General features: G+C 41.8%; 1 protein-coding gene across 2 annotated transcripts in view; it reads right to left on the minus strand.

Annotated features, from left to right (window-relative positions):
• kalrna (kalirin RhoGEF kinase a) overlaps nt 1-27,218 on the minus strand; it is a 210,285-nt gene extending 183,067 nt beyond the window's left edge. The window contains exon 1 of one of the 2 annotated variants that reach the window (XM_017692407.2): nt 26,624-27,218. In XM_017692407.2, the coding sequence (XP_017547896.1) occupies nt 26,624-26,690 (67 nt within the window). In that variant the 5' untranslated portion in view covers nt 26,691-27,218. The remainder of the gene's footprint in view (nt 1-26,623) is intronic. The other variant, XM_017692406.2, reaches the window with a different exon arrangement.
• Between the last annotated feature and the right edge of the window lie 353 nt (nt 27,219-27,571).

Below are 27,571 nucleotides of genomic sequence, written 5' to 3' on the forward strand. Positions count from 1 at the left end.
CTCTGGCAAAAGCAAGGCATAGTATAATCTGATATGGATTACGTCTCTTTGAAAGTAGAAGAGGAGATATTTTATAATGATTTTAATTTGGAGAAAAGTTACTGTTGTGCATACTGTCTTGTTTCGTGGAACGAAAAAAAGTTTTGCCATTTCTTGTTAAAAACTGACTTTTAAACAAAAGACAAAACTCAGAAGTGTGGGCTCAACCTGTCAATAGAGGAATGTAATATAACGTAATATAATTCATTTAAGCAACAGAACATGAGATGGAGAGTTTTATCACGAATAACATTGTGGCTATGATTAGCTTGCAGGCACGAGCCAAGGGTCAGCTCTGTAGACCTTTACAGCTGTGATGTTATGTTTGATAACACACACCCTCAAGTGTTCTACTGCTTTTACACAACAGTCCTGCAAAACAGAGAAAGTACAGCAGAGAGACCCTGAACACTGCATCAAATGTATTTTAACATTAACATTAATTGCTTCAAGCTAAAAACAGTGTGCCCGTTTGTGTAGCTGTTGGAGCCAGAAAACTGTATCACAGAATCAACAGAGTAATGATAACAGGTTGAGCTCAGCTGTGTCGGTACTTCTCAGATTAATCTGAATGTAGAGATGGGCAATATAACAATATTTTATCATAAGCACTAATTATAAGGATAGCATATTTAGTGCTTGTGGCATGCACCCCGACAATGACGGCCGAGAGAGCCCGCAGAAAGGCAGGGCCGAACACTCAGCGGCGACGCGCCTCGGCGAGGACGACAGGAAGAGCCGGGGGGGGCGGGGGGGGTAGGCGTTGTGCGGGGGCAGAGCGCAAAGCCCGAGCGAGGCCGCTACGTTCGACCCAGGCGGCCGAGCTGCCAGCTGGGGGTGGTAATGCGGAGGCCGAGCGGCTCCCTCTCGCTCCCTCTCGGCTTTGGTGCTCACGCTGCCCTTAATGAGAGCCAGCTGATTCTCATCTCAGCTCAGCATGAGGGCCTTTAAAAAGAGCTGAGAGGGAACAGAGCAAGAGGGACAAGCAGCAGCGGAGACTGAAAAGTGGCCAGCACAGCTTACTGAAGTGTTTGGTTTGTGTGTACTTACTTGGGTGAATAAAGATAGTGGCTGCTGCAACCATGAATATTGCCTCCAGCGTCCTCCTTGACCCCAGGGTAGCCCATGCCGTGCTACAGTGCTGTTTAACTGGACTGAAATGTTGAATAATAATCATTGTATTCATAGCTTGTTATAGCAGTTCTTAAACGCGACATGTTGTCTGTGTGGCAGAATATTGAGATGTATACTGTGTATCATGGAAATTTGACAATACACATATCATGATTTGTTCCAGATGGCCTTAATTGATGAACTGTATTATATTCTTTTCTGTCTATTCCCAATTTGTTTCCTTTTTTTTGCAACCGCAGCTGCCAACTAAAAAGCTTGCTTGGGGGCAATGACAGGTTTGGAGTTGCAGGCCTGCTGTTCTTTTTCAGAATCTGAGTATCTGGGCTTCATGATTCCATACTTTGTTATTTTAAGAGCTAAAGTAGAAAATGTGTAACAGTTAGCTGCAGTGCAAAGCAAGTGGTTGCTTAGCAACCTGTGCTCATCGGAATGATGCTGATGAACAGCACAGGTAGATATATTTCCACTTTATAGGAATAAACAAAAAAAATATTCTTCAAGGGGATTTGAATTGTGTTCCTATTCACTCATTCCACTGGGTTGGATCGGTCTCATCATACAGCATGTTAGAGGCAGCTCTCACAGAGGAGCACAGTCTCAGAGGAGAAGCACTTCACATCACTCTGGATCAGCACACACAGTACTGATATCTGTTCATCCTTAGCTGACTGAGAAAGAGGAGCATAAATCCCCGACCACCATGGAATGACCTTGACAGAAAGCACCATTCTGGTGTGGTAAGCTCAGAATTAAAGGAGAGTCTGAGGTGAGGAGAGCAGTGCTCACTTCAAAAGCCTCCTATGGTCTGCATATTCTTTGTGCAGGTTCTAAGAACAATAATTGTCACAGCTGGAGGGAGAAAGAGAGAAGAAATGAAAGAAAACCTGGAAGCAGAAACAGAATCTACTACATGATACGCACTCCCAGCTGTAACAATACATATGTTTATTAATATACTTTTTTAGTAGTGGGGGAGAAATGGGATGCTGTAAAAACTATGATATCAGACATGTTGACATTAATTTGAATAGCTTCCCTTTTTCTATTACAAATGCCATAACAATTCCTAAAAGATACAAGCATGAAAGTAGGACAGAAATGTCGCTGTACTGTAAACAAAGGCAGAATATAAACTGCTTTTTTGCATCACGAAAAGAAAAACCATAATGCACTGACTGACCTACAACCCAAATGAGGAGCTACAGATTTCCATATTACATTCACCTCCCACTGCCTCTTTTACTGCTGCCTCCCTTCTGAAATAATGTACATCCATATGAATAAGATTCCAGGAAAGTATGTGATCGTTGTCGTAAAAGGTCTATTTAATAGGACCACTACATCATTAGATCACTACATTAACCAGCTATTTAACCTCTTGATTACATTTATTGCAAGAGGTAATGAGACAGACCTAATTCTCCTTCCTCATTCTGAGTAGAGCGCTCCTCTTTAAAGCCCTAAGCTCACCTCCTGCAGCTCATTAAAAATCTTGCCGATGCACTTCCTGATTTTCTTGTGGAATAAGCAGGAGCTGTAATGCAGATGCAGGAGAGGAGGAACTGAACCTCGTTTAGCCTGAGGCTGAGGCCACTGATTATCTTCTCACAGTACAGCCCCATGGAAGATTCAGTCACTTCTTCAGAACTACAGAAACCAGAGAGCAAGTAAATGTCTCTCATCTTCCACTCCCAACACCCCCACCCCTCCCGCCGCCCCCCACCCGTCTCCCAATTTTCCTTATCCTCGCTGTCTCTCTCGTTGATGTTTTCTTTTCTTTCCTTGTTTCCCCTATTGCTCATTTATCCCTATACCTTTATTTATTTATTTCCTTCTTTATTCTTTACCATATACTCTCTCTATTTTCCTTCATTTATTATGGTTCTTTCTTTCTTTCTTTGTTTCTCTTTGTTTTCTCCCATGCCCTTACTCGTCTGCCTTTCTTTCTTTTCCATATCCTCTTTTTAAATTATTTATTTATTCTTTCTTTCTTTTTTCTTTCTTTCTCTTTCTTTCTTTTTTTTTCCTCATACTGTCTATCTCTACCTTTCTTTCTTTATTCCTGTCTCCTTCTTTCTTTCTTTCTTTTTTCAGTACCCTCTCTTCTTTCTCTATTCCTGTCTCTTTCATTCCCTGTCTTTCTCTTCTTTCTTTCTTCCTTTTTTGTTTGTTTGTTTGTTTGTTTGTTTGTTTCTTTCTTTCTTTCTTTCTTTCCCCACTCATGCCCTCCTTGAATGACTTTCTTTTTTCTTCCACACTCTTTCTTTTCCTTTATTACTTTCTGTCTTTCTCTTTCCCTCTTTCCCTCTCTCTCTCTCTCTCTCTCTCTCTCTCTCTCTCTCTCTCTCTCTCTCTCTCTCTCTCTCTCTCTCTCCCTTCCTCCCTCCCAGTGGCATCAGGAGGTCACTCCAGTCGTTCTGGCTTCCACAGCCTCTGGAGCACACTGGTTTAGCATCCTTCTGCCAAATAGGCTAATTCCATCATCAGAGCCACTTGAAAGGAATAAATGGCATTAGCAGTCCTCAGGCCGTCAGTATAAATGAGTGCACACACTAACTGAAGCCTGGCAAGAGTCTGCCTGACTCCCAATAACTCACATGCTCTGTAGAATATCGACTGGCTAACACCATCAAAGCACCCATGCATAATGCAACAAATATAATGGGCTCTCAACATGATGCAGAACGCACCAGTATCATTTATGCCCCTCGTCATTTTTAACCATTTTGGACCAGATTATTTTGCTATTGTGCTGCTCACAAGTTCAGACTCCCGCTAACCTTCACCACTGACGCTTTGTCAAAAAAAGTTTGGAAAACAATTAAACTTTAGAAATAGATCATAACTTAGTAATTATGTTTATATATAGAGTCACATAATCAGAATGCAGCATAATAAAACAGGGAGTTGAGGGGCCTCCAGTGAAACACTGATTGCTTTTCCTCTGTGAGCAGTAACGGGGGCTATTTTTGGTAGCATTCACCCAGAGTTCACATAGCAAACATTGCTGGATGATTGCTTTAAAGTGAGAAACGTAATCCATTGTTTCCATGCCCGTTATAATAAGCTTTTTCCTGCAATTAAACCAAATGACACCCAGCTGACATGAACACGCTGAATAAATCACAGCAGCCGTGAGGTGTCTATAATAAACCACATGACACTGAGTCAAACTACATATACATAGTGCTGCACAGCATATGTTCTCAGGCAGACACACAAAAGAATTATCTCTAAAATGTACATTCAATAAAACTGGTCTTTTCCCCCAAGGACACCTAGCCTCATTGGTAAATGCATGTCGTATGTGAAGATGAGCCGTCGATATATCTGGCTCCTTTCACAGGCCGAGAGAAGTAATTCCATTAACCCCCAAACCCACTGTCTCCCCCTTCTTCTCCTTCCATTAATGCCCCAGTTGGGGCGATTGCCTCAGCACTAGGTGATGATGTCACAGAAAGGGGCCTGCTGAAGGCTGACTCAGCTGGGGCCTGCTGGGCAGGGCGCTAAAACACACAACACAGGGGCAAGGACAAAGAACCAACTGCCTGCAAGGCACCCAGCAGAAGGTCCAGCCGATGACAACAAACATGAGTGATTTTTGGAGCTAGAAGGGAGGTCTTTAGCAGATGACAGGGAACAAATCTTTTGCTTGCTGCTTCTTTTGTTCCTGACTTGCCTTTCAGCGGACCACTCATTCTAGCTAATTGAGTGCCATAAAATGAGTCATGCTTAGAGTAGGCAACCCCCCACTTGCAGAGAGATGTGGGGCTCTGTCAGCTTTGCAAAAAATGAAGCAAATGAATGTGATTCATCAGTGAGTTTGGTTCTTTCAAATGAAAGTAGGGCTGAAATAATTATTTGACATTAGTTGACATTTAATATACTTCTGATGACAATTTTTATATACATTTTCAAACTAAGGTCTAACCTAAAGAGAGTTAATGGCTTAACCTGAAGAGGTAATTCACTTATAGTGTCATACTAATGTGAGCAGATATGAGCTAAAATTAAAGTAAGGGTGCATTATTTTTTAATGATGGAGATAGTAATCGCATACAACATATGAAGGCTTGACGTAACCACTCAAATTCCCAGGAATATTACATACTAAGGCTTATTATTCAGTAACTACAGGAATTTAAATGCAAACTGGTCGAGTTATTCTTATAGAAGTGTGTAATAAAACTTTGGGCCCAGTGGTGGGACCTGGCCATGTAATGGGTTAACTTTCCAAAGAATCACAATGTCACCTTCAACCACTGGAAAAGAAAACATACAATTAAATTCTGAAGCAACAGAATGGACAGTAAACGGTAACTTTCCCTCCATGGCAGTGTTGTAACGAACCAAACTAGTTCTTCAAGATGTGTTCCTGTTAATTAGAAGAGTTTTGAAGGCTGTTTCAAAAACTAATAAACACAACATCACATACATTAGACAGCTGACTACGTACAACTGGTTAATTAGCTTAAAATACAGCTTTTCACATGAAAAAAAGTCATCTGCACTTCATGGAAAGCTATTTGTACAATGCTCATCCAATGAACCAGCATGATAAATGTTAAACGGTTAAATAATGCTGCAGCCTGAAGAGGTATAATGTTTATTGACATATTATTCTTATATCAATTATAATTAGTAAATGCTGATTGCTTACTGTAGTTAAAACAAAGAGCCACTTTGTGATGGTTATTTAGCTCTTGGTAAACAGTACCTCAATTTGACAGAATATTGCCAAACATTTTGTTGTTACTGCTCTTCACAATAATCTATAGAAATATCTATAGAATATCTATAGTAACAAATATATCACTGACAAAGGTCAGAAAACACATGATAAAACACTAATTCAATGCCATCTTATTGTATAAGACAGATCATTCTCAGGGAAATATTCAAATTTTCTGATTTAAATTCAGCCCTCAGCACGCTGTTCAAGGAGTTCAAAAGGACCAATGAGCGAAAACTCAGGTCGTCTCTAGATGGCTATGACTGTGCAGTATCTGCTATTCCAGGCCAACTTTCTAAAAATACAGACACACATCTGGTGCTGACGTTTAGCACATTATTTCTGCCCCTTTTAGAAACACATGCAGCATCCAGCAGAGAGAGAGTGATTAATCCAACTGAGCGAAGGCCTTTAAGGAAAAAACCATTAAAACAGAACCAAGCTAATTGACTTCTACTAAGCGAACAGAGCATTAAACCCTACTGAAATAGCATACTTGTGGACAATAATCCAAACACTCTCTTTCTTTCTTAGTCTGTCTAACTACACTGGAGTCTTCATGCTATTTGATAAGTACGAAAAGAGAACATTCAATAAAACAGCAGAATTGTTGTTTTACATCATTAACAAGATGACTTACATATTTCACCCAGCTGTAGCAGTCAAAGAACAGCAGTGTTTAAGAAGTGATCTGCTCTTGTGCAGCTTGAGAAGCTACTGTGCTGTTTATTAAATCCTTCTTGTAAGCACTCTAAGCAGTCTTACCTGATCTTAGACATTCAATCAGAACAGAGACTCATTGCTATAAACCATGCTATAAACCATGTGTGGTGTAAGGTTGAGAACCGCTGCTATAGAGAGTATAATCCAGGCTACAGACTGATGTAAATGCCATTTCAGTTTAATATGCTCCACTGAAAGCCAATGCATCCATTAGAGAAGAAGTAAATATAAAGCAAATGTTGACAGAAAAATGGCTAATTCAGAATTAAATATGAATACTGGATGGATGTTGTTCACTTTTTGTACCTAGCACGTTTACATCATGTACCTATTACAGATTGGTCGCAAGGTGATTTGTTTGCTGAAGGCCTACTATGTCCAGAAAATGATTGTTATCTTCATCTCCTCAAACAGTAAATCAATTTCAATTTCTAAAATGTTGTTTGCATTCAATATCTCTGTCGATTTCAATTATACTCTGCCCACAGCTGAAAGAAACTGTTTATCCACCAAAAAAGTTGTTCACTGACGTGCTATTTAGCCTAATCAATACATGTTGACACTCCGTATCGGCAATATACTCTTATTTTGTAAGCATTTGAATAGCCAATGTGCTTCATAGACTCAACATGAAGTCATGGCCACTACCTCAAAGCACTGCAATAACGGCGTTCTTGTTAAACTGAACGCTAGCCCTTTAAGTACATTAGCAGTACTTTTTTCTTTTTTCTTTTTTTAATACAATCTGCAGAGATGCTGTCTGCAGAATCTGTTTAGTCAGTTGTGGTTGGATGGCATGAAGTCTTCGCTTTGCATGCCCTGAGCCTGGACCCACAATGACAGAGCAGCCCGGTCGGCATGGGAACTGGCCATAAGAAAATGAGCTTTAATTGCTAGTGACAGCTGTTTTTAAACACACCCTAAGAAACAGGGACAAAATACTCAATCGCTGCAGCCACTGCTGAACTCATTACACTAAATAGAGTTACAAAATCCTTTATTTCCTATCAATTAAGGAAAAAGGAAAAATTCAATTGCTCGCCAATATAATGGAAGCTGCAGTGGGACGCCATAGGCCTCAGCCCAAACGCACTGCTGGCCAGGATCCATCCGTGGTTAGGCAAATAGGATTGCTTTCTCCATCATCTCCGTATGGGCATGGGGAGAATGTTTTATGTCAGTGGTATTTAGACCTTTTCCAACCCTTTGGAGCGTACAGTACACAGACACACATTCACGCCAAACCTCCTTAGCATGCAGTACCCACAAGACCCCAGCACTCCCTCTTCGAATTACAGCAGACAAATCCAGAGAGAGAAACCTCAGCTCTAATACTCCAGTCACATACTTGCAAATGTTAATACTCCTGAAAGTTAACCTCAGCTCAAAAACTGCCTCTAGGTACAGAATGGAAAAAGGTTTCATGCATGTTTCCATGCACGAGTTGTAATGGGTGAACATTATCATGTGTTTCAGACGGGGGAATTCAGTAGTTAAAAAATGTTAAGCATTCTGCCCTTGGAGCTACAATTAAAACTAAACCAGTCTCCCATGAGATAAGAGAAATGTTATGCATTAATTCAACATCTCTGTGACGTACAAATCCAGCCAGGCTTTCACATGAGAGCATGAAGGCTTACTCAATGCAGAAGAGTCAGCTCAGTTCAACACAGTCCTCCTATTCACAACTACGCTTCCCTCAATTGATAGCAACACTTACTACATCACACTGATGTATGCTTGGCTGCCAAGTTCATAAACATGCGTAGGCTTCACAGTGTAAATTTCTCTTTTACCATTTCCAGCCAACTCTGTTCACTTTCCGTCTTTGATACACACAGCTGAAGTTTAAGAGGCCTTTGATTTACTACAGCAGTGGAGCACTGAGTCCAATACTGGAGTTCCCTTTGATCCTTCTAACTGCATTGATTAGGCTACTTGAAGCTGGATCCCACACTTTCATCCTCTTACACTTGTTCTGTTGCCCTAGTTCTTGCCATCCCTTTCTATCTATCTACTCTTCTTTCTCTCTGTTACATTATATCTATAGCTCTCTCTCTTTTCACTTTATAGATTTCTTCTTTTTTTCCTTCATGGAATAGTTAGTTTGCACTGGCAGTGAAGCTGTATGCTTGCAGTGCCAGCGCTCCCGGTGCGTTCATTAATCCAACAGCTGTGTTCCACACGGGGCGAACGGCATGGCTGCAAATTTCTCACACCATGACTCTGAACACTGGAGTAACACCCCACATACACACACATACACATCTGTTCAGCTGTATTTATACAGCTATACTCATCTTGGATGATGCAAGGTTCCAGGATTTGCTTCAGTAAGGATAATCCCTAGTAGTTTAAAACTTGATGAAAATTTAGTCAGCAGGCCATTGTCATTTTCACCAACACACCTGATGGCTCTGTAAAGGCTCTTGGCTACTCACAGTCAGACAAATGAAGCATAAATGTCAGCTATGTGCTGGAAGCAGGGCCTCCAAGCTTACATCCATCAGACCTGCTCCAGCTCAGCCTGTTTCAGACACACTCATTATTTGGAGACCAGCTTCGTGCCATTATCTGTAAGACATATTTTCCTACTCAGCCAGCCGAAAGCCCTTTTTTTATGAATTCAATGAGTGGGTCTCACTCACTCACTGTGACTGGATGGTTTTTCCAGATGTTTCTAGTAAGCAGTAATATATGGTTCTTACAGGTCCAGTGTACAAATCTTGGCAATGCCTCTGGAGTGGTAGCCCTTTGTAATCTCTGAATGTGTGCAACTATAGTCGGGCAACATGAAGTAATAATAGTTAAATATCCCCACCTCAAACATATCTCAGACTCTTAGAATTCCGTGACAGGACAGTATATATATATATATATATATATATAACTATATTTGTGCTCCTATTGTTCTTCAATACCTATCTGCAGAGTCAGCTTCATTACAAAGTAGAGATATACTAATATAGGAAATTGGACCAGTATTTTTCATGTCTGTTAAAGCCGTTGCTGACACATATACATTTGAAAAATGTTCTAGGTACACTTATTTGAAGAGTAAAATGAGTAAAATTAATACAATAGAGACATTTGAGCATAGCAGCCCAGCATTGCTTAAATGTTCAGCCCATCCAGAGTACAACAAATATCAGTTTGACATAATCATGCCAAAAGCTTAATTTTCTAAATAAACAATTATATACACAGATATATACAGAGATGATATCATGAGGCCTCTCTAATTACGAAAGTACACTCTGCCAGAAAATGTTCTCTAGTGCGATGCTATAGCCATCTCTGGTTCCCTATGCAACCTTTCAAAAGAAACTTTGAAACTCAAACTTGAACTGAAAGGTTCTTTATAAAACCAAAAGTGCTTATACAATTGTAAAGAACCCTTTTTGGCACGTTTACTTTCAGAAGTATAATAGCATCTCAGAGCATGTTTACTATTTAGCAATTTTTTTTTTTGATTTTTGATCAGGCTTTACTCTTTCAGACAATTTTAATAGTTTGAAACTTACATAAAAGTAAACTGCACTTATAGGCTTGTTTAAAACTCTAAAACAGCTGCATCTGTCACAGCATTGTGAAAGAAGTTTAAGGAAATCGTCCATCGAAACAGATAATGAGTCATATGATCATGTCACTCAACATAATTTCTAATCATTGATTTGAACAGATTAATGGACAAGACAATAAAACAGAGGATGTCTTATTATTAGAAGTTTGAGAAGGAGATCCTCCTGATGGACTTCACGTAAGTTTATCAGTTTCATTTTGCCAGTTTCCTGAGTACAAACAAATGAGAGTTTCTCAAAGCTAACATGTCTGTAAATGTCTGGCTAGCCAGATAATGCTAACTGCTGTTTAAATAGCATATATCGTTCATTCCTCCGTGTTATCCTGCTCTTATTATTATCATCTATGTTGTTAGATTATTTTTGTTCTCCTCTCTTGATGCCCCCTAAATCGGTTCTTACACATTTGTCCAAGAAGCAATGGGCATATCACAGCTAGGTCGCAGTAATGATGAGCCACACAGCACAATTCCAATTTGATTCAAACAGTAATTCATAGGTCATACAGTATATCCATCTGTGGTGTGCTGATGCACTGATGTGCTACAGAAACACAGCTGAGCTAATCCTAAGTGAGATGTAAACTTCAACACAGGAACAGCAGTCAGAATTCTACAGGCACAGTTAAATCTGACCTACTCCAGGCTCACATTGTTTCTGACTGCATGTTTTCTTTCTATTCCCAAGGCTTGCTAAAACGCAGACTGTTTATATGCTTTATGTGGTGTTGAGGAGTGCCAGAGGAATATCAGTCCACAGAACATGTTCATAAAGCACAACAGAAACCATCCACACCACCCACATGAATGCATGTACATATATACACACATTCACAAAACCCACCACATGGAGACAGATGTACGCATACACACGTGCATGCACATTTTCCCTTAGGGAGCATGTAGAAGGAGTGCATATACATTGCTCATGTGCACTACAATTCAACTCAGCTATTGATGAGGTCATTCTCCATCTCCTCTTTCCTCCATTTGATTCAATAAAAAAGCAATCAAGTTTCACACAGTTAAAATCCCATCTTCACTCTTCTAGCAAATGAGAGAACAGATCAGTGGACCAGAATCTGCAAGGCCTCCAGCATGCATCACACAAAAGCACAATACACACACGCACAGTGCACACACAGACACACTCAATATTCACAACACCATGCTTGCTCATTAAAACACACACAAACTCTTTGGTGTCCCAGGTCAAAGTCATGTCACTAACAACGACGGCCATCAGTAAGGCTTTCACAGTAATCATCTTACAGCCGGCCAGCCCACAGGAGTGCAGCCAAGAGCCTGAACAAGCTAATGCATACACAGTACCAATGTAATGATATATATTCAGGTACAATACAACTTTCAACAAGATTTAAATGCAGTTTTCAATACTTGTTAAAACTGTCTTGATTAAATAGAACAGTTGTGTTTTCATTCCAGACAAGCAGAAGTACATCTGACTCTGTGATCAGATCACTCAGGATCAGTGTTGAAGGGCCCACATCATGGAAAACTGAATTTTCCTCACTTCTTTAAAATAGAACTTTTTAAAACCTTCTGCCTCAGTCTTCTAAAGAAATAATCCCCCAAAAAAATCACAAATCACAGAATTTATATGCAAAGCTCCATTTAAACATAAGAGCATACAAAGCATAAGCTCCTCCCCCCTTTACACTGATAGGTGGATTAATATGCAGAGAGACTGAGGCAGAGAGAAAGCAAGAGAGCGATCAGAGAGATCCTTTTAAAGGAGTGGTCTGTGTGATCAGACAGGGTGAGACCACGTACCCTCGGCTGTGACTAGCCTGTACGGGGAGTACAAGGGCTGATATAAATCTGTCAGGATGCAGTACAGCTGCAATAGAAAAGCTCTCTGTAAACACAGAGAAGCATGTAGAGAAGCACAGAGCTGAGGTGGAGAGTGATTAAAGTGCTTTGATTGCTCTTCTATATTGAATTAGATCTTAACAGCATGAAGCTTAATCCCCTAAACCTAGTTTACACTCATCTGTTTCAGACAGCATCTTATATAGCAGTTATAAAGAATGGTATCAGTAAGAGCACACGGTGTGTTCACACTGAAACAAAGGTTGTAGAATAATGGTTTCACCTGTCAGTTTCTGAAACTGTAATGTCACTCCATAATCAATAAAGCTTTTCAGTTATTTCAGTTTAGTCCCCAACCTGTCAATCAATCCTCAGTATCAAGGAGTTTGGTGATGAATAAGACTGTTGGGATTATCTCAAAGCTTGTCTTGTTGACCAACTTTACTAAAATACAAGTGCAAATGAAATCATGTTCATTTTCTTTACAGTTTAGATATAGGATGTTGTGATGGCACAGTCAGGGTACTTATTTTAATCTTTGCCAGATGCTAGAGGAAGGCCTTTCTTTAACAGGTTGAGCTGTTAAAAGAATACGCATAGTGAAGCACAAATATGAATTTCTATTACAGTATTTCACGTGGAAAGAAACACATTTTGAATAAATGTCAACTTGTTAAGTGAAGAAGTAAAGAAACTTCTTAACAGGCTGACTAACCAACTTCTTAAAGCTGTAAACATCAGCATTGAAAACATTCCAAACTAACCGAATACCAGATGCATATGAAAAATCCACAGGCCTATTCATGAGTCCAGACTTCAATTCCTCACTCTCACAACTCAGCTTTTATATTAGCTTTATAGTCAACAAGACTGAAAGTAGGAACTAAGGGTGGGAATCTCTAGGCATCTATTGACTTGATTAAACTTAGATACATTGTGTCAAGATGTAACAAGCAGTGGTTAGTATCATTTTTTATTTCATAAACATGACCAATTTTAGACTGCAAACGTGTGTATAACTGGCATCCTCTATTGTTTCTTCTTCCAAGCTGGGCTGTGCCAAAGTATCCTGCTTTATACCGTCTCTGGGAACAGAGGAGTTTATTTTACAGTTGGGGAAACACCTATGTAAAAATTTGATTATGATGTTCTGTGAATCAGTTTAGAATGTGTCAACACAGAATCATGATCCATGTAAGAATGTATTATTTTCCCACCACTAGATGCTAGTGAATAAGAAAGCCTGCTTCAGAAAGCTAGATTTAGCCAAAGACATAAGGCGGATGCAGAGGGCACTCTGAGTGATTACACAGACGTACATACACAGCCAAGCTCTATTGCCCACTACATCTATTGTCTGTCTATCCCTCTCTGCATCCTCTGTCTCTCCACTGGTGAAATATTATGCTCTAAAAGCATTAGCCAAGCAGCTTTCTTTTAACAGTGCAGTCTGGCCTGTCCCTTTTTTACTTACCCCTTGCTTTTTTCTCTCTCTGAATGTTGATGCAAGGGCTGTGTGAGTATGTGTGTGTGTGTTCATCAGACTAGTGGTTATAGTGCTGAACGCAGCAGACCTTGTTCTGCAGGACTTCACTTTCAGACGCCACAATTATACAAAGGCCTGAATCACCCATGATGGGAGGCTGATCAATACTAAGTCTGAACTTTATGCCAAAGAATCATTTGTAGATTGTGGTGTTCTTGCTAGTTGTATTGTAAAGCAATGCTCAAGCTAGAAAGAGACTATGCAGATTCAAATCTATACTGAGATCTACTATCTTCATAACATACAAGGCAGATGAATTATCTATGTATATGCCATTGTATTCATTGATGCTTCCTGTCTTTCCTCCTGCTTTTTCTTCCTCTAACGCCCTCCACTGTGGCAGTGCAGCAGGACAGTGAACCTGACTCAGTGAGCAGGAGATTAAATATGTATGACTCCTCTCTGGTTCCACCCATGTGTCCTTGGGGCTGCCTGAGCCGCTGCTGGCCCAGTGAGAGCGCTCCCTGACTGGACAAGGTTAGCCTGATATGCCCCTTCTGAAGAAGAAAAAAAACAAGCAAAGAAGAGAATTGTACATGTTCCAGCAAAACTATTTCAATACTTGTTTTCATTTCCGTTTTTTATCAAGGGTTTTACTCCCTCTGAGAGGCCTGCCAAAAAAAGAAGGTTGTTGTAGGTGTGTCTCTAGTTTTCATTAGCAGCAGTAGCAGCAGACTGAGCTACCAAATCTGTGGGAAGACTAGGATGGGAGGGAGCTGAAATTACATGACCCATTTCTTTCACAAAATTGTTCTCAAGTACTTTCAGCACATTTCATGTTTGATAGATACACTACAAGTCTTCATCCTGATAATTAATGAAGGGGTAATTAGTGCACATATTTCTACATTAATGAGAGATTGAAAACATATAAAAGGACTAGGTGGCCCACCAGTAATTGACACATCTCTCCTTGTGATTTGGTTTACTCAATATAAATAAATGGCCTTAAATTAATGTTGATGTTTTACTCTTTAAGCTCATAGTCATTACTTGCATTCGGACTTGATCCCTAGTAAAATACTAGTGCATTACACATTATATATGTCAGGCATTTTTGCAGTACAGGGGAGAGCAAGGCACACAAAAACACATTTTGTTTTCTGCTTAGTCATTTCAAAAGTAGTAAGCATTTAAAAAGTGGTTAAAAGTAATCTATCTATCTCTGCTACACATGAAAATATAAACCTTGTTACCAGCGCCAACTGTTTATGAACCATTTAGCTGAAAGCAGAGTGAGTGCAGACATTAATTACATAGGTGGGGTTGGTTGTAAAGGATTGTAAGGCTAGGTGCAACAGTCACTACATAGTCTGGTAAATTGATCATCATCATCATCATCATCATCATCATCGTCGTCGTCGTTCACCGCTTAATCCAGATAGGGTCGCGGTAGCAGTTGGGAGAGCAGAGAATCCCCAATGACCCTGTCCCCTGTAACTTCCTCCACCTCATTCCCAGGGATCCCAAGCCGCTCCCAGGCCAACTTGGAGATGTAATCCCTCCAGCAGGTCCAAGGACGACGGCCTTATCACGTTAGGCCGTGCCTGGTACACCCCCACCAGGAGGCGTCCAGGGGGCATCTGAATCCCAAACCACCTCAGCTGGCTCCTCTCAATGTGGAGGAGTAGTGGCTCTACTCCGAGCTCCTCCCGGATGACCGAGCTCCTCACCCTATTTTTTTTTTTTTCAAATAGTGTGTAGCCCGCCACCCTGCGAAGAAAGCTCATTTCCACCGCTTGTATTCGCAATCTCATTCTTTCGGTCATTACCCACAACTCATGACCATAGGTGAGGGTCGGTATGTAGCCGAACTGGTAAACAAAGAGCTTTGCCTTATGGCTCAGCTCCCTCTTCACCACTACAGTCTGGTACAGTGACCGCATTACTGCTGCCGCCTGTCCCAGCCTGCGGCCGATCTCAGGATCCCTCTTCCCATCACTCGTGAACAAGACCCCGGGATATTTAAACTCCTCTGCCTGGGGCAAGTCCTTTCCCTTTACCTGAAGTGGGCATGCCATGGACTCAGATTTGGAGGGCATTATGTGTGGAGGCCACCCTCCAGACCTTGGCTACACCTTGACACCCTGTCCATGAATATCACGAACATGAGCGGAGACAGGGTACAACCCTGCCGAAGTCCAACACTAATACTGAAAGGGTCCGACTTAATGCTGAGTATATGAACACAGCTCTCACTCTGGGAGTACAGAGATCGAATGGCCCAGAGTAGTATCTCAGGGAACCTGGTCGTAAGCCTTCTCCAAATCCACAAAACACATGTAGACTGGGTGGGCAAACCGCTCTCAACAATCCGCAAGAGGGTGAAAAGCTGGTCCATTGTTCCACATCCGGGACAGAATCCGCAATGTTCCTCCTCAATCTGAGGTTCAACTATCGGTCAGAGTCTCCTTTCCAGCACCTTGGCAGAGACTTTCCCAGGGAGCTTGAGCAGTGTGATACCCTGATAGTAGGCACACAATCTCCGGTCCCCTTTTTTAAAAATGGTGACCACCACCCCGGTCTGCCAGTCCAAGGGTACTGTTCCTGAGGTCCATGCAATATTGCAGTGGTGCGTCAGCCATGACAGCCCCACAATATCCAGGGCCTTAAGCATCTCTCAGACGAATCTCATCCACCCCCAGTGCCTTGCCACTGAAGAGCTTGCCAACTACCTCAGTGACCTCCACCAGGGAAATGGAGCTTGACACGCCAGAGGCCTCCAGCCCTGACTCCTGTGAGGGAGGCATGTCCCCCAGATTAAGGAGTTCTTCAAAGTGCTCCTTCCACTGACCGACAATAATGGCGGCATGGTGGCGTGGTGGGTAGCACTGTCGCCTCACAGCAAGGAGGGCCTGGGTTCGATTCCCCGGCCGGGCGTCCTCTCTGTGTGGAGTTTGCATGTTCTCCCCGTGTCTGCGTGGGTTTCCTCCCACAGTCCAAAAGACATGCAGTCAGGCCAATTGTGTAAAATGATCAAATTGTAAGTCGCTCTGGATAAGAGCGTCAGCCAAAATGCTGTTAATAATAATGCTGTTAAGAATCCTCATCTGCAGTTTCTTCACCCTTGCCGAATACAGCCTGGGCGCAGCCACTCCTGAGTCGTCGGACAGTTGTCCAGAACCTCTTGAAGCTGACCGAAAGTGTTTTTACATGGCTTCACCAAACTCCTCCCATGCCCTGGATTTTGCTTCTGCCACCGTTGCGGCTGTTACCCTTTTCACCTGTTGGTACCTCTCTGCTGAGTCGGGAGTCCTTCGGGCCATCCAGTCCCTAAAGGCCTCTTTCTTCAGATTGATGGCCTCCCTTACCACTGGTGTCCACCAGGGGGTTCTTGGGTTACCACCCTGACAGGCACCCACAAGCTTTTGGCCACAGCTGTGCCTGGCAGCTTCCACAATGGAGGTTTTGAACAGGGTCCATTCAGACTCCATGTCCCCTACCTCCCCTGGGACATGAGAAAAGCTCTCCCGGAGGTGGGATTTGAAATCATTCCAAACAGGGGCCTCCGAGAGTCGTTCCCAGCACTATTCGCTTGGGCCTACCGGGTCTGACCATCAGTTTTCCTTACCAACTGATTCAACTCACCACCAGATGGTTATCAGTTGACAGCTCACCACCTCTATTTACCCAAGTGTCCAGAACATATGGTCCCAAGTCAGATGATACGACAACAAAGTCGATCACTGACCTATGACCCAAGGAGCTCTGGTACCATGTAGACTTATGAACATCCTTGTGCTCGAACTTGGTGTTTGTTATGGACAATTCATGCCTGACACAGAAGTCCAATAACAACTCACCATTCGGGTTTAGATCTGGCAGGCCGTTCTTCCCAATCATGCCTCTCCAGGTCTCCCAGTCATGCCAACATGAGCATTGAAGTCCCCCAGTAAGACTATGGAGTCTATAGGTGGGACCCTTTCCAGAACCCCACCCAATCGCTCCAAGAAGGCAGAATACTCTGACCTGTTGTTTGGTGCATAAGCACACACAACAGTCAGAGTTTTCCTCTCTGTGATTTTAATTCGCATTGAGGCGACCCTCTCATCCACCGGGACAAACTCCAACTGCACGGCTGCCAGCCGGGGACTCGTGAGCATCCCCACTCATGCTGTACAACCCCTGAGTAGGAGAGGGACCAACCCCTGTCAAGGAGTTTGGTTCCAGAGCTGACACTGTGGGTGGAGGTGAGCCCAACTATATCTAGTTGGTACCTCTCAACCTCCCGCACAAGCTCCGGCTCCTTCCCCCCAGTGAGGTTACATTCCACATGCCAAGAGCCAGTTTCTGCCGCAAGGGCCTAGGCCGCCAAGGGCCCCCCTGCAATCTCCCACTGCCTGTATGGCACTGCACCGCTGGTAAATTGATGCAAAACACAATTAATTTACAATCTATGATGTTTGAGAAACTTTCCAACCTAAATACATAATCAAAATAAAATGATTAGTGAAAGGAGAGTGTCAAACTTGTCAAATTTATTTTGACCACAAAGTAGAATATAGAATATAGGACAATAAAATTTAAACTGTGCTTAAAAATGAACTGTTTTGAATTAATGAGGAAAGATATGGATTTCTCACATTGTTTATTTCAGGAGGCTTAGTTTTAACACCACCACACTGAGTGGCCTGGGCACCCCTAATGGAGTTGCTTCAAAATCGTGCTACATTACAGCCACCAAGAATAAATGAATACTGGTGTGATTTCTAGGACTTATACAAACAACACATAATTCAAAAACTTATCATGGGAATAAGTTACTTTTATAGTACAGAAAGAGGTTTTGGAGTTACTTTCAGATTACTGACAAAATTTGAAGTGAACAGTGAATGAGTAAACAGGTGAATCATTCCAAATACAGTGATCCAATATGACTGTAGAGCAAAAATAACAAAAAAAATGTCATTGTCCCATTATTTATGGGCTCCTTTTTGCATAGTGTACATAATGCAGAGCTGGTTCAATGCCAGACTGTTCATACTTGGCTGGAGAACATGCTTTGGCTTTCTGTTGGAGTCCTATTGTCCTGTGTTTGAATGTCTGAGGCCATAGCTGTGAATGACCCGTCAAAAAAGAGCTTACTGCTTATTCCAGACCTGTCTGCTGGCACTGATATTACATCACACCACTCTCTTTCTTCTGGCAGTTGCTACAAACAGACACCCAAATACACCACACACACACACACACGGATATGAGTATACAAGTATAGAAAATCAATAGCTTTTAGCGCAAGGCCATTTTCCCACCCCCTCTAAAACACAGCAATCATACAGCGGACTCCCAAGACTGCTGCCAGTCCATATCTAACTCAGCATTAGGAGAATTCAATTATGAGACAATGCACTCAGCCCATGATACGATTCATATCCCGATATAGCCTAGGAAAGAGCCAACTCTCAGGATAACATATTCCTTTGAGATGGGAATTCCACAGAACACTGAGCAGATAAAAAAGAAAGCATCAAATGTGCTTTAAAAATAAATATAATTGAGTGTAAAATAGCCTTAAAAGTAAGTTGACAAATTACCTAAGTTACCTAAGAACAAAGCATTGTTTTTATTAGCTTTCTTTTGACCTTCTGTCTTGTGGTTTGAAAAACACAATACAAATCAATGGAAATCAATTGATGACCTTATAGCTTATGTTTAGTACAACAATATTTTGACACATGACTATGTACAATAGGGATGAATAGAAGGATAGTAATGATAAATACTGGACAAATACTGGGCTATATAAAGAAAGAAAAGGTGTTAAATAAGCTACATGTGTAATAGAAAGACATATAGCAGAAGGACCGCACCCTGAACACTACTGAGATTTTAATCAAAAGGTGTAAAGTTGCTTACGGAAAAGTAGAAGTGTTAACAGCTTTCCCCTGCCACTAATTTAATGTTTGTAATCAAATTAATTACTACAAGAAAATTCAAACTAGAATCCAACTGTTAGAATGCTTTTCAGCTCATCATGTCTTGAATCATTTTCCATCTTTAACAGCTAAAAGATAGCCAAATCTATCAGCTCCACTGCACTTTGAAATCAAGCTGAAATCCTTCAAAGCTGCAGAAATGGGCTTCCAGAACAGGCGATCTGCACTGTTTAACACAGTTAGAGTCAAACTTAAAAATGGTGCTTTGAATTTGCATGATTAAAATGTGTCAAACGATTGCACATGAATAAAATTACATCAACACAATTCTTGCCAAAAGAACTAAATTGAAAGACAGCAATTGTGTTGGCATAGCATTTTATTCACATGCAACCAGCTGACACAGTTGAATCATTAACATTTTCAAAATGTGCACTGTGCTGAGAAAAAGAGCTTAAATCTCCTTTACAGAAAAGACATTGGCTCTCTGCATTTCTGATTTCATGATCAATCCTTCAGCAAATCAACCAATGTAGGAATTGGAACACAAGTACTGTAAGAGAAATGCTATTATTATTATTATTATTATGCTCTGTCATTGAGAAGACAGCTAAACTAACTGAAGAAAGATAATCATTTTGTCCAAGTAAAGAGCAAGTTACACTACCAACACTATCAAAAGTGCTTGGGAAACTGCAGTTTTATGTCTAAAACGATTAGTCATGATACACTGTATTCTGTTTACTTCATACATGCTTTGGTAATACTTTATATGAAGGCTACCTACATAGGGATGACATAACGCATGCTTAAGCTTGGAATAACATGATTAAATGGCAATACTTGAGTATGCCTGTCCAGTAAATAACATTGTGTTGACCTGAGCCTTAACTAAAGTGAGGAATATTCTGTTGTGACGCATCATCTCCAAGTAATGAAACTTCGAAGGCAGAGGACTAGTTAAGAATTCCTACATCATGTTTTGTGTGAATGATGCTTCATATGTGTTATAATATGTGTTATAAATGAAACAAACATCTGTCATTTTAGCATAAAGGCCTTTATTACAAAACAAAGCCATTTGCTTCATTCAATATTCCAGAGTACATGTTGCCTTGTGCATAATGACATATGCTGCTCATAAATATGAGTTATTGCTTTTTCAATGCTTTAACATGCATTATGAAGTCCTTATCTAAGAAGCCTTCAAAAAAAGCTTCACCCATTACTCTCTGACCACTAGACCACTCAATAGATCACACTAGACACTATGTTAATGGTGAAGTAGGAAGGGTTCAAGTAAATAACTAAATAACCCCAAATTGCCAAGTGTTTTTTTCTGCATCATGAACACAAAGAGTTAGCAATGTGTTAGTGAAAATGCAAAGTGAAGCAGCCTCTTTATCAGCAGAGGCGCAGACGAACACTCAGAGGCCTCTGGGGCATCACCACAGGGCATCATCCATCAGAAAGTCTCCTTCAGAGCAGCAGCTAATAAGCTTTGACTCCATTAGCCCTCAGCGCTAACTGTCTTACTGCATTGGCTCTGCAGAGGCATATGGTTCCTCATGGTGATGATGGAGGCGACAGGCTGCTTAAGAAACAGGGGAAACCTCTCTTTCTTTCAGCATCTGATCATGACTCAATAATCCAGTCAAATCTCCTCTCATTCTCTTTATTACCCACGTGGCTTACACTGGCCAATTAGACATCTGCCTCTTCACAATACTGTGTGTGCGGTGCATGTATGCATGTGCATGAGGATGACTAAGAGGGAGCGAAAAAAGCAGGGAAGTAGCAGGGGAGAAGAGAGAGTAGAAGGACACAGAACGACAGACACAAAGGAAGAGAGGGAGAGAGTGTGTACAGAGACTCACACACACAGACAAGCATACACACACAGTGAGGCTAGAGCTTGGGTGTGTTCTTTGTCCCAGCTGACAGTGGCCCGTTTCGCCCTATTGTTCTCCCATGTTGGAGCCTGTGTGTGGGGCATAGAGAGACGGCATGATGTGGTGAGTGGAGGGGGAGGAGGAATACCCCCCCACTAACACACATGCTGCTGGAGGAAGGCCAAGCTCTGTCACAACAGAATATAGAATATACCCGCCGCTCAGTGCTCAGTGTAGCGAATGAATCCAATCAGTCTGGTTTGAATGTGACTCAAGTGCTATATATCAAGTGCTATATATCAAGTGCTCAAGTGCTTTTTCCTTATGTATAAGGAAAAAGATCCATTAGTAATTGTGTCAGGCTATTCTAATTCAAATATAATCAAAGGATCCAAATCATGGAAAACCACATTTTCTTCATTTTTTGAAGTAAAAGATTTTGATGTAGAACATGAAAACATACCGTTCATTCTCCAGTCCATTCCTTATTTACAGAAACTAAAGTTCACATTTCATTTGCCGTTTTTGTGACATCATAAAACCAATACATTTACATGAGTGTTTCAGCCTAGACTGAATTTTTTATATAGTACAGTACAGAGTAACCAATCAGAACATAGCTCGTTTACATAATTCAGTATTAAAGAGCAGCCTAACAGTATTTTATGTTTTAGTTATTAATATTTACGGCCTCCCGAATATTACAGCTCCCTTGCCATGCAGCAAGACTCATCTGTCTTCTTTCATATCAAGTATTGTGCATAAAACACCACTGTGTTAGTATAGCCCACTGCATATTCTACAGCAACTGGACAAGTCAGAACCTTCCAGTTACTGGGTACAGATGCACAATGTGTATGGGATTTATATCAGCAGATAATTGTTTAAAAATTGATTGCCATTATACTGATGTTTAGATCTTACTACTATTTGATGATATATTTATTGTACTCTGAAGGAACAGGATGTTTAGGTGATGCTGGGCTACTGTGCTAAAAGGTATGTATTGTATTCTTTTTGACTGTATTTGTAACCCTATATAAATAATGGAATATTTTACCTTAATACTACTACAGGTGGATTTAATGTACATTTCACATTTTTATTACTATTTATGTATACGTATTAGGCAAAAATGTACTTTATTGGTGCACCCAGAGAGGTGAAAGGGTCCATATTCTAGATATCCACTTATGACAGAGTGGGTTGATTTTTACATGACCCTTTGCCAACCTCTCTTTATCCCTTACAATTAAATATGCTGCCTTTGTTACTGTGCCTTTAAGACTGATATATAAACAATAATATGGATTTTTACTTCTTGTTTATCAGATGAAACCTTTATAGTTTATAAGCTTGACATGTATCACATTAGCTAGCAATGACTAAGCTAGCTGGATCAGGTCATGAACTTACAAACACACAGAAACACACAGTACTTTGTGAAATGAAATGTGAACTAGTTTGATTTTCTCTATGTCCTGTGATTAGTAGATAACACTTTAATTCACTCAGTTGGCTTTGTTAATATGTATCCACCTACTATACAGTACGAATAAACTGTGACACACCCTGTCTGACCACTGATGTCCCTGTCAACCCACTCATCTATTGTTCAGTTTGAGACACTCCACATCTAGGTACTTTGCTGGGGTAAATACTAAACAAGTTTCAGGAAATGAGGGCTCTAAATTATTGTAATTATACTATGTAGTTGCTTGTCTGAAGATGGCCTAAAGCAGAGAATGATGGACCTGGAAGTTATGTCGGCTCATGCAGAAGCCTGACACAAAATTGGGAAGACTATGCATAAAAAAGGTCTGGGATTCCTACATGGTTTAGCCAATATACATGTAAATATCTGTATGCAAGTACTGTAAATCCCTGAATAATCCTACTGTTTACATCAAGTCATTAAGAATAGCCCTATCATGTCATTACCTGTACCTCCAGCGCTGGATTCTATATGACATCAGCCATGGCTCCTGAGAGCCTGGCCCAGATCCCAGCTCACTGAGTGATTAGGTAATCGATGAAGAAAATCCTCCTTGCTCAGAGTGGAGAAGCTTTTGGAGAGGAAGAGCAGGAACTGGAGCCAGGCGCTGCAGCTGTACTCTATCAGCCTGGCAGGGAGGCAATTGTTGTTGACAAAAAGGCTAAAGCTATACAGGTATTGATTGGAGGGTTGTACCATGCCAATCCACTCCTGTTATTACCTGAGGAGACATCCGCTTTTTACTCAACTGTAGCATACCTTGTTAAAAACCAACAGCTGTGGCCCAAATGATTCCTAATAGTTAGGATTAAGATGCCTCTCACTTAATCATTCCTGAACAGATGAAGGAAAACACAGAAGCAGAGGAAGAATTTTCTCATCCCTCCCATTTCTTTCTTTCAGACGGCTGGCCAACAAATTTCGGGTGCAGTAACTCTATGCTAAAAGGCGCTGCTAAGTTGAAGCCTGCTCACACATGGGTGAGTGTAAGTTTGGCTGAAGGATAATCGGGCTCTAAGCGTCACAGACACAGGAAGAGAGGCTGCCATAAGGCCGAGGACATAAAACCACTTCAGCTCATTCAGACTGCCGTTTGTGAATGGATTACTGCTCACTCAGCCACGTAATGCCTTTCTCTCTGAAGGCAAACACCCACTGGTGTTGGAGGAGCTGCGAATGAGAAGGCCTTCATGAGCCCTTTCATTCTCACTGTTTTGGTCTCCTACTTTTTGTCTGTCTTACTTTGCCTGTCTCAGAACAGCTCTGACCATCCATTTTTCTCTCGGTCTCTCTCTTTCTCTGTTAGGGCTGAAAAATATATTGTTTGTCTAATGGGTATTGATATATTGGACTTTACAATAGTAATGTTCCAGAAGGCTTTAATACACAGATACACAATACAAAAATCAGGGTCTCAATATTGTATGCTTCAGGCTGTGAACATCAAAACCGGAGATGCATCAATATGGAAACTGAGGAAAATGAGAGCCAAAGATGATATGAGACCATTTATCAATGTATATCTACCAATGCAGATACCTAAACATTTGTAAACTGAGATTAGACCCACTTGGATCAGCATTACTGAAAAACATAAAACTGATTTGTTGAAGAGTTCTGAGTTCTGCTCTTCTGGGGTATAATAAATAGGTTATCAAATATCAATTTGAAATGTTGGTCAAACTTAAACATCTGATTCTGGTCATTTTTTAAAGTAATCATCTACCGTTATTAATGGAGATTCTAAAATCATCATGCATCCCAGTTAAAGGTGAGTGTTTCTGTAGGTGTTTTGGGGTGATGTTGTAAGGATAAATTAAAATACTCATGTAGTTTAAAAACGTTAAAATGATGCAAGCCAGTTCATTAGTTCACCAATTCATCTGTAATATATCACAAAACATATTGCGATTGTAATACGTACAATATCCTATATTTTACCCATATCCTGAGGCCCTACTTTCTATCCATCTCTCTCTGCCCAACTCTATTCTTCTCTCCATTCCTCTCCATCTTTTGGCCTTCCCTGGGGCCGAGGCTGCCATGACGTATCAGTACAATCCACTGATGACATCCCCCTGTGCTGGTAGAGGCAGAAGCCCTTCTATCCATTGAGCAGAACCACAGCAAAGACACTCTCCTCTCTGATAGTTCTCTCAGACCTCCATGCCATCTGCAAGTCATCTTAGCCCTCTCCTCAAAAGCAGTACTTGGTCTTTATGACTGAGGCTCCACATCCAGATTTAACAAATCAAGATCTCAACAGCACTTCCAGATTTCCAACATGGGCCTCTAAATTCTAGATTCCAGTTCTACAACTGTGTGCTTAGCAAAGCGTAGACAATTCAGTGTGGTTGTGGTTTAGACCTCCCGAACTTCAAAATGAGAAGAGGCAAGGTTTACTCAGAGTAGCTGCGGTACGCACCCTAAAAACGGCCACAACACAATGCATCACTCAACACTTCCACGAGCCGGAGTCTTTCCTCCACCACCATCATTACTGATTCAGCTTTCAGATGGCTGCAGTCAAAGAAGCTAAAGAAGCTGGTCTGCATTAAGGTGCCACATGAAAAGAGAAATCTTCCCTTCAGACATGACCTTCGGCTGAAAAAACAGAAATCTCTGATTCATCTAGGCACACACAGAAGAGTAACACACTTTCAGGGCTTCAAGGCACCTAAGCTAGAGATTACGTTTTGAACGATCTCAAATGCACTCAGAGGAGCACAGTCACACGTGCTGTGACGTGTACTACATTATTGAGGATAGAGGTGGTAGGCAGTGTGCTGATGCAGAGAAGTGTTGTGACTGCTGGGGTGTGTCCTCGTGCTGTGGATGGAGATGTGTTTGTGCGCGTCCATGTTGGTAGTATGAGGCAACAGGAATTGCTGATGTTCTAATTGTAATGTACTGCAGCACACAGAGGCTTACCAATAGATTTTGGAAACCCTGCACACACTCTCTACCACAAGGTTTCCTTTTCCATTCATTTAATTTTGAAGATGTACTGCACCAATATCCATTGCTATAGCTGTAGAGCTGGTAGAAATGGTTTGCTCTCAGAACAGTCTACTCAAATCTATAGCAAGCTGTCACATTCAGCAGAGAGACACCAAAAGAGCACACAGATCACAATCCTGCCAGAAAACAATGTCCATCACCCACAGTCCTGCCAGAAAATGTCCATCACCCTTGCTAACACACAATATAGAACTAATGGCGTTCATCTTCATCTCCTTGAAGCAAAGCTACTTTGGCATCTGCAGCTTCCACACAACAACAAGCTCTTCTGAATGAAGAACCGAGCAGATGCTCCCTATACATCAATAAAAACAACAATAGACTGCGGTTTCACCGCGTGTTTGGGGGGTTTTGGGAAGATAAAGGGAGATAAAGTGGGCATTCTGAGCGCGTTTGGGATCCAGAGGTGAGTGTGAGAGTGGAGCAGCTGACAGGAAGAAGTGGAGGTGTCAAACAAAGCCCGGGCATCGCCTACCAGCCCCAAACAGAGCCAGCAGCCTCGTACACTGGCTTATTCCAGCGTTTTCACTTACAAAGCTTCACGCATGGCTCTCCTTTCCAAAGCACAACCACATCGCTCAAAGCTCTTTTTTTCATTCACTCGCTCGGCGCACAAAGCCCTGGATCTGTGGGATCCATCGCACGACCTCAGCTAAGTGAATTTGAGTTTTTAAGTTGCTTTCATTGTTCCCCGTCTAAGTTTAGGCGATGGAAGCCGCACATGGCCGGTGATCTCCTCCCATCCATCCTACCTGTTTTGAAGAACGCCTCTGTGTCCGGGTCGTTGGGTCCCTCCTCAGCCGCCTCGCCGCTGTTCATCTTGCCCTGCTCGGCGCCTTCCCGGCTCGTACGGAACGCTGAACGTAAATCCAGAGAGGCGCGCCGTGCTGCTAGAGCGTTAAAGCCTCCCCATCCCTGCCTTGTGGATATCGGTGTGTCCTCGTCCTGCAGCTGCTGGTCTCTATTGTTCCCCCTTGCTGCCTCCGGGAGGGCAGTAAAGCGCCCCTCACTGATACAGTGCGGATCCGGTCCGCTGCCGCTACCGAGCTGAGGTACCAACACGGCCGGACAGGAGAGTGTAGGAGCAGACAGACGAGGCTGTGAACAGGCAGCAGGGAAAGCAGCCCACAGTGGTGGGAAACAGCAGGGTGTCGTATGGATGCAGCGAAAGCTGGTGATGTCACCAAAACAGCCCGATTGTGTTTGGCTCGATTCCGCCCTGTCTTCTCCTTCTGTTCCCACAAAGGAGGGTTTAATCTAACGGTCGTACCCTTGCATACGCTTAAACCAGTCAAGCGGCGCGACTGTGGCTTTTACTGTCATTTTCTAACAATAGAAGAGCGCGTTCTGCTCCTCCACGGCTGCACTCAGCTCCGCTGCACTTTCACTCAATTCAAGATCATTTCCAGAACGGGAGAGCTCTCTCAGGCTGGTAGCTGTAGTTGAACCAGTAGCGTAACGAGTCAGACGTCTGAGCACATTTAAACTGATGCGTGATGTGTATTGAACAGTATCAATGTAAAGGAGGTCTGAGTCTGAAAGTGTATCAAAATTTACACATAAGCTATACCAGCTTCAGAGCTGTACCACAAAGTGATCAGGCTGAGCACTGGTGAAAGTGCTCGTGTTATTACGGACTTTACTGCCCCCTACCGAACGGCCCGCGGACCTTAATTACACACAGAAAAGCTGTAGTCTAC

The sequence above is a fragment of the Pygocentrus nattereri genome, chromosome 6 (assembly GCF_015220715.1).
Source record: "Pygocentrus nattereri isolate fPygNat1 chromosome 6, fPygNat1.pri, whole genome shotgun sequence".
In the NCBI taxonomy this organism is placed as follows: domain Eukaryota; kingdom Metazoa; phylum Chordata; class Actinopteri; order Characiformes; family Serrasalmidae; genus Pygocentrus; species Pygocentrus nattereri.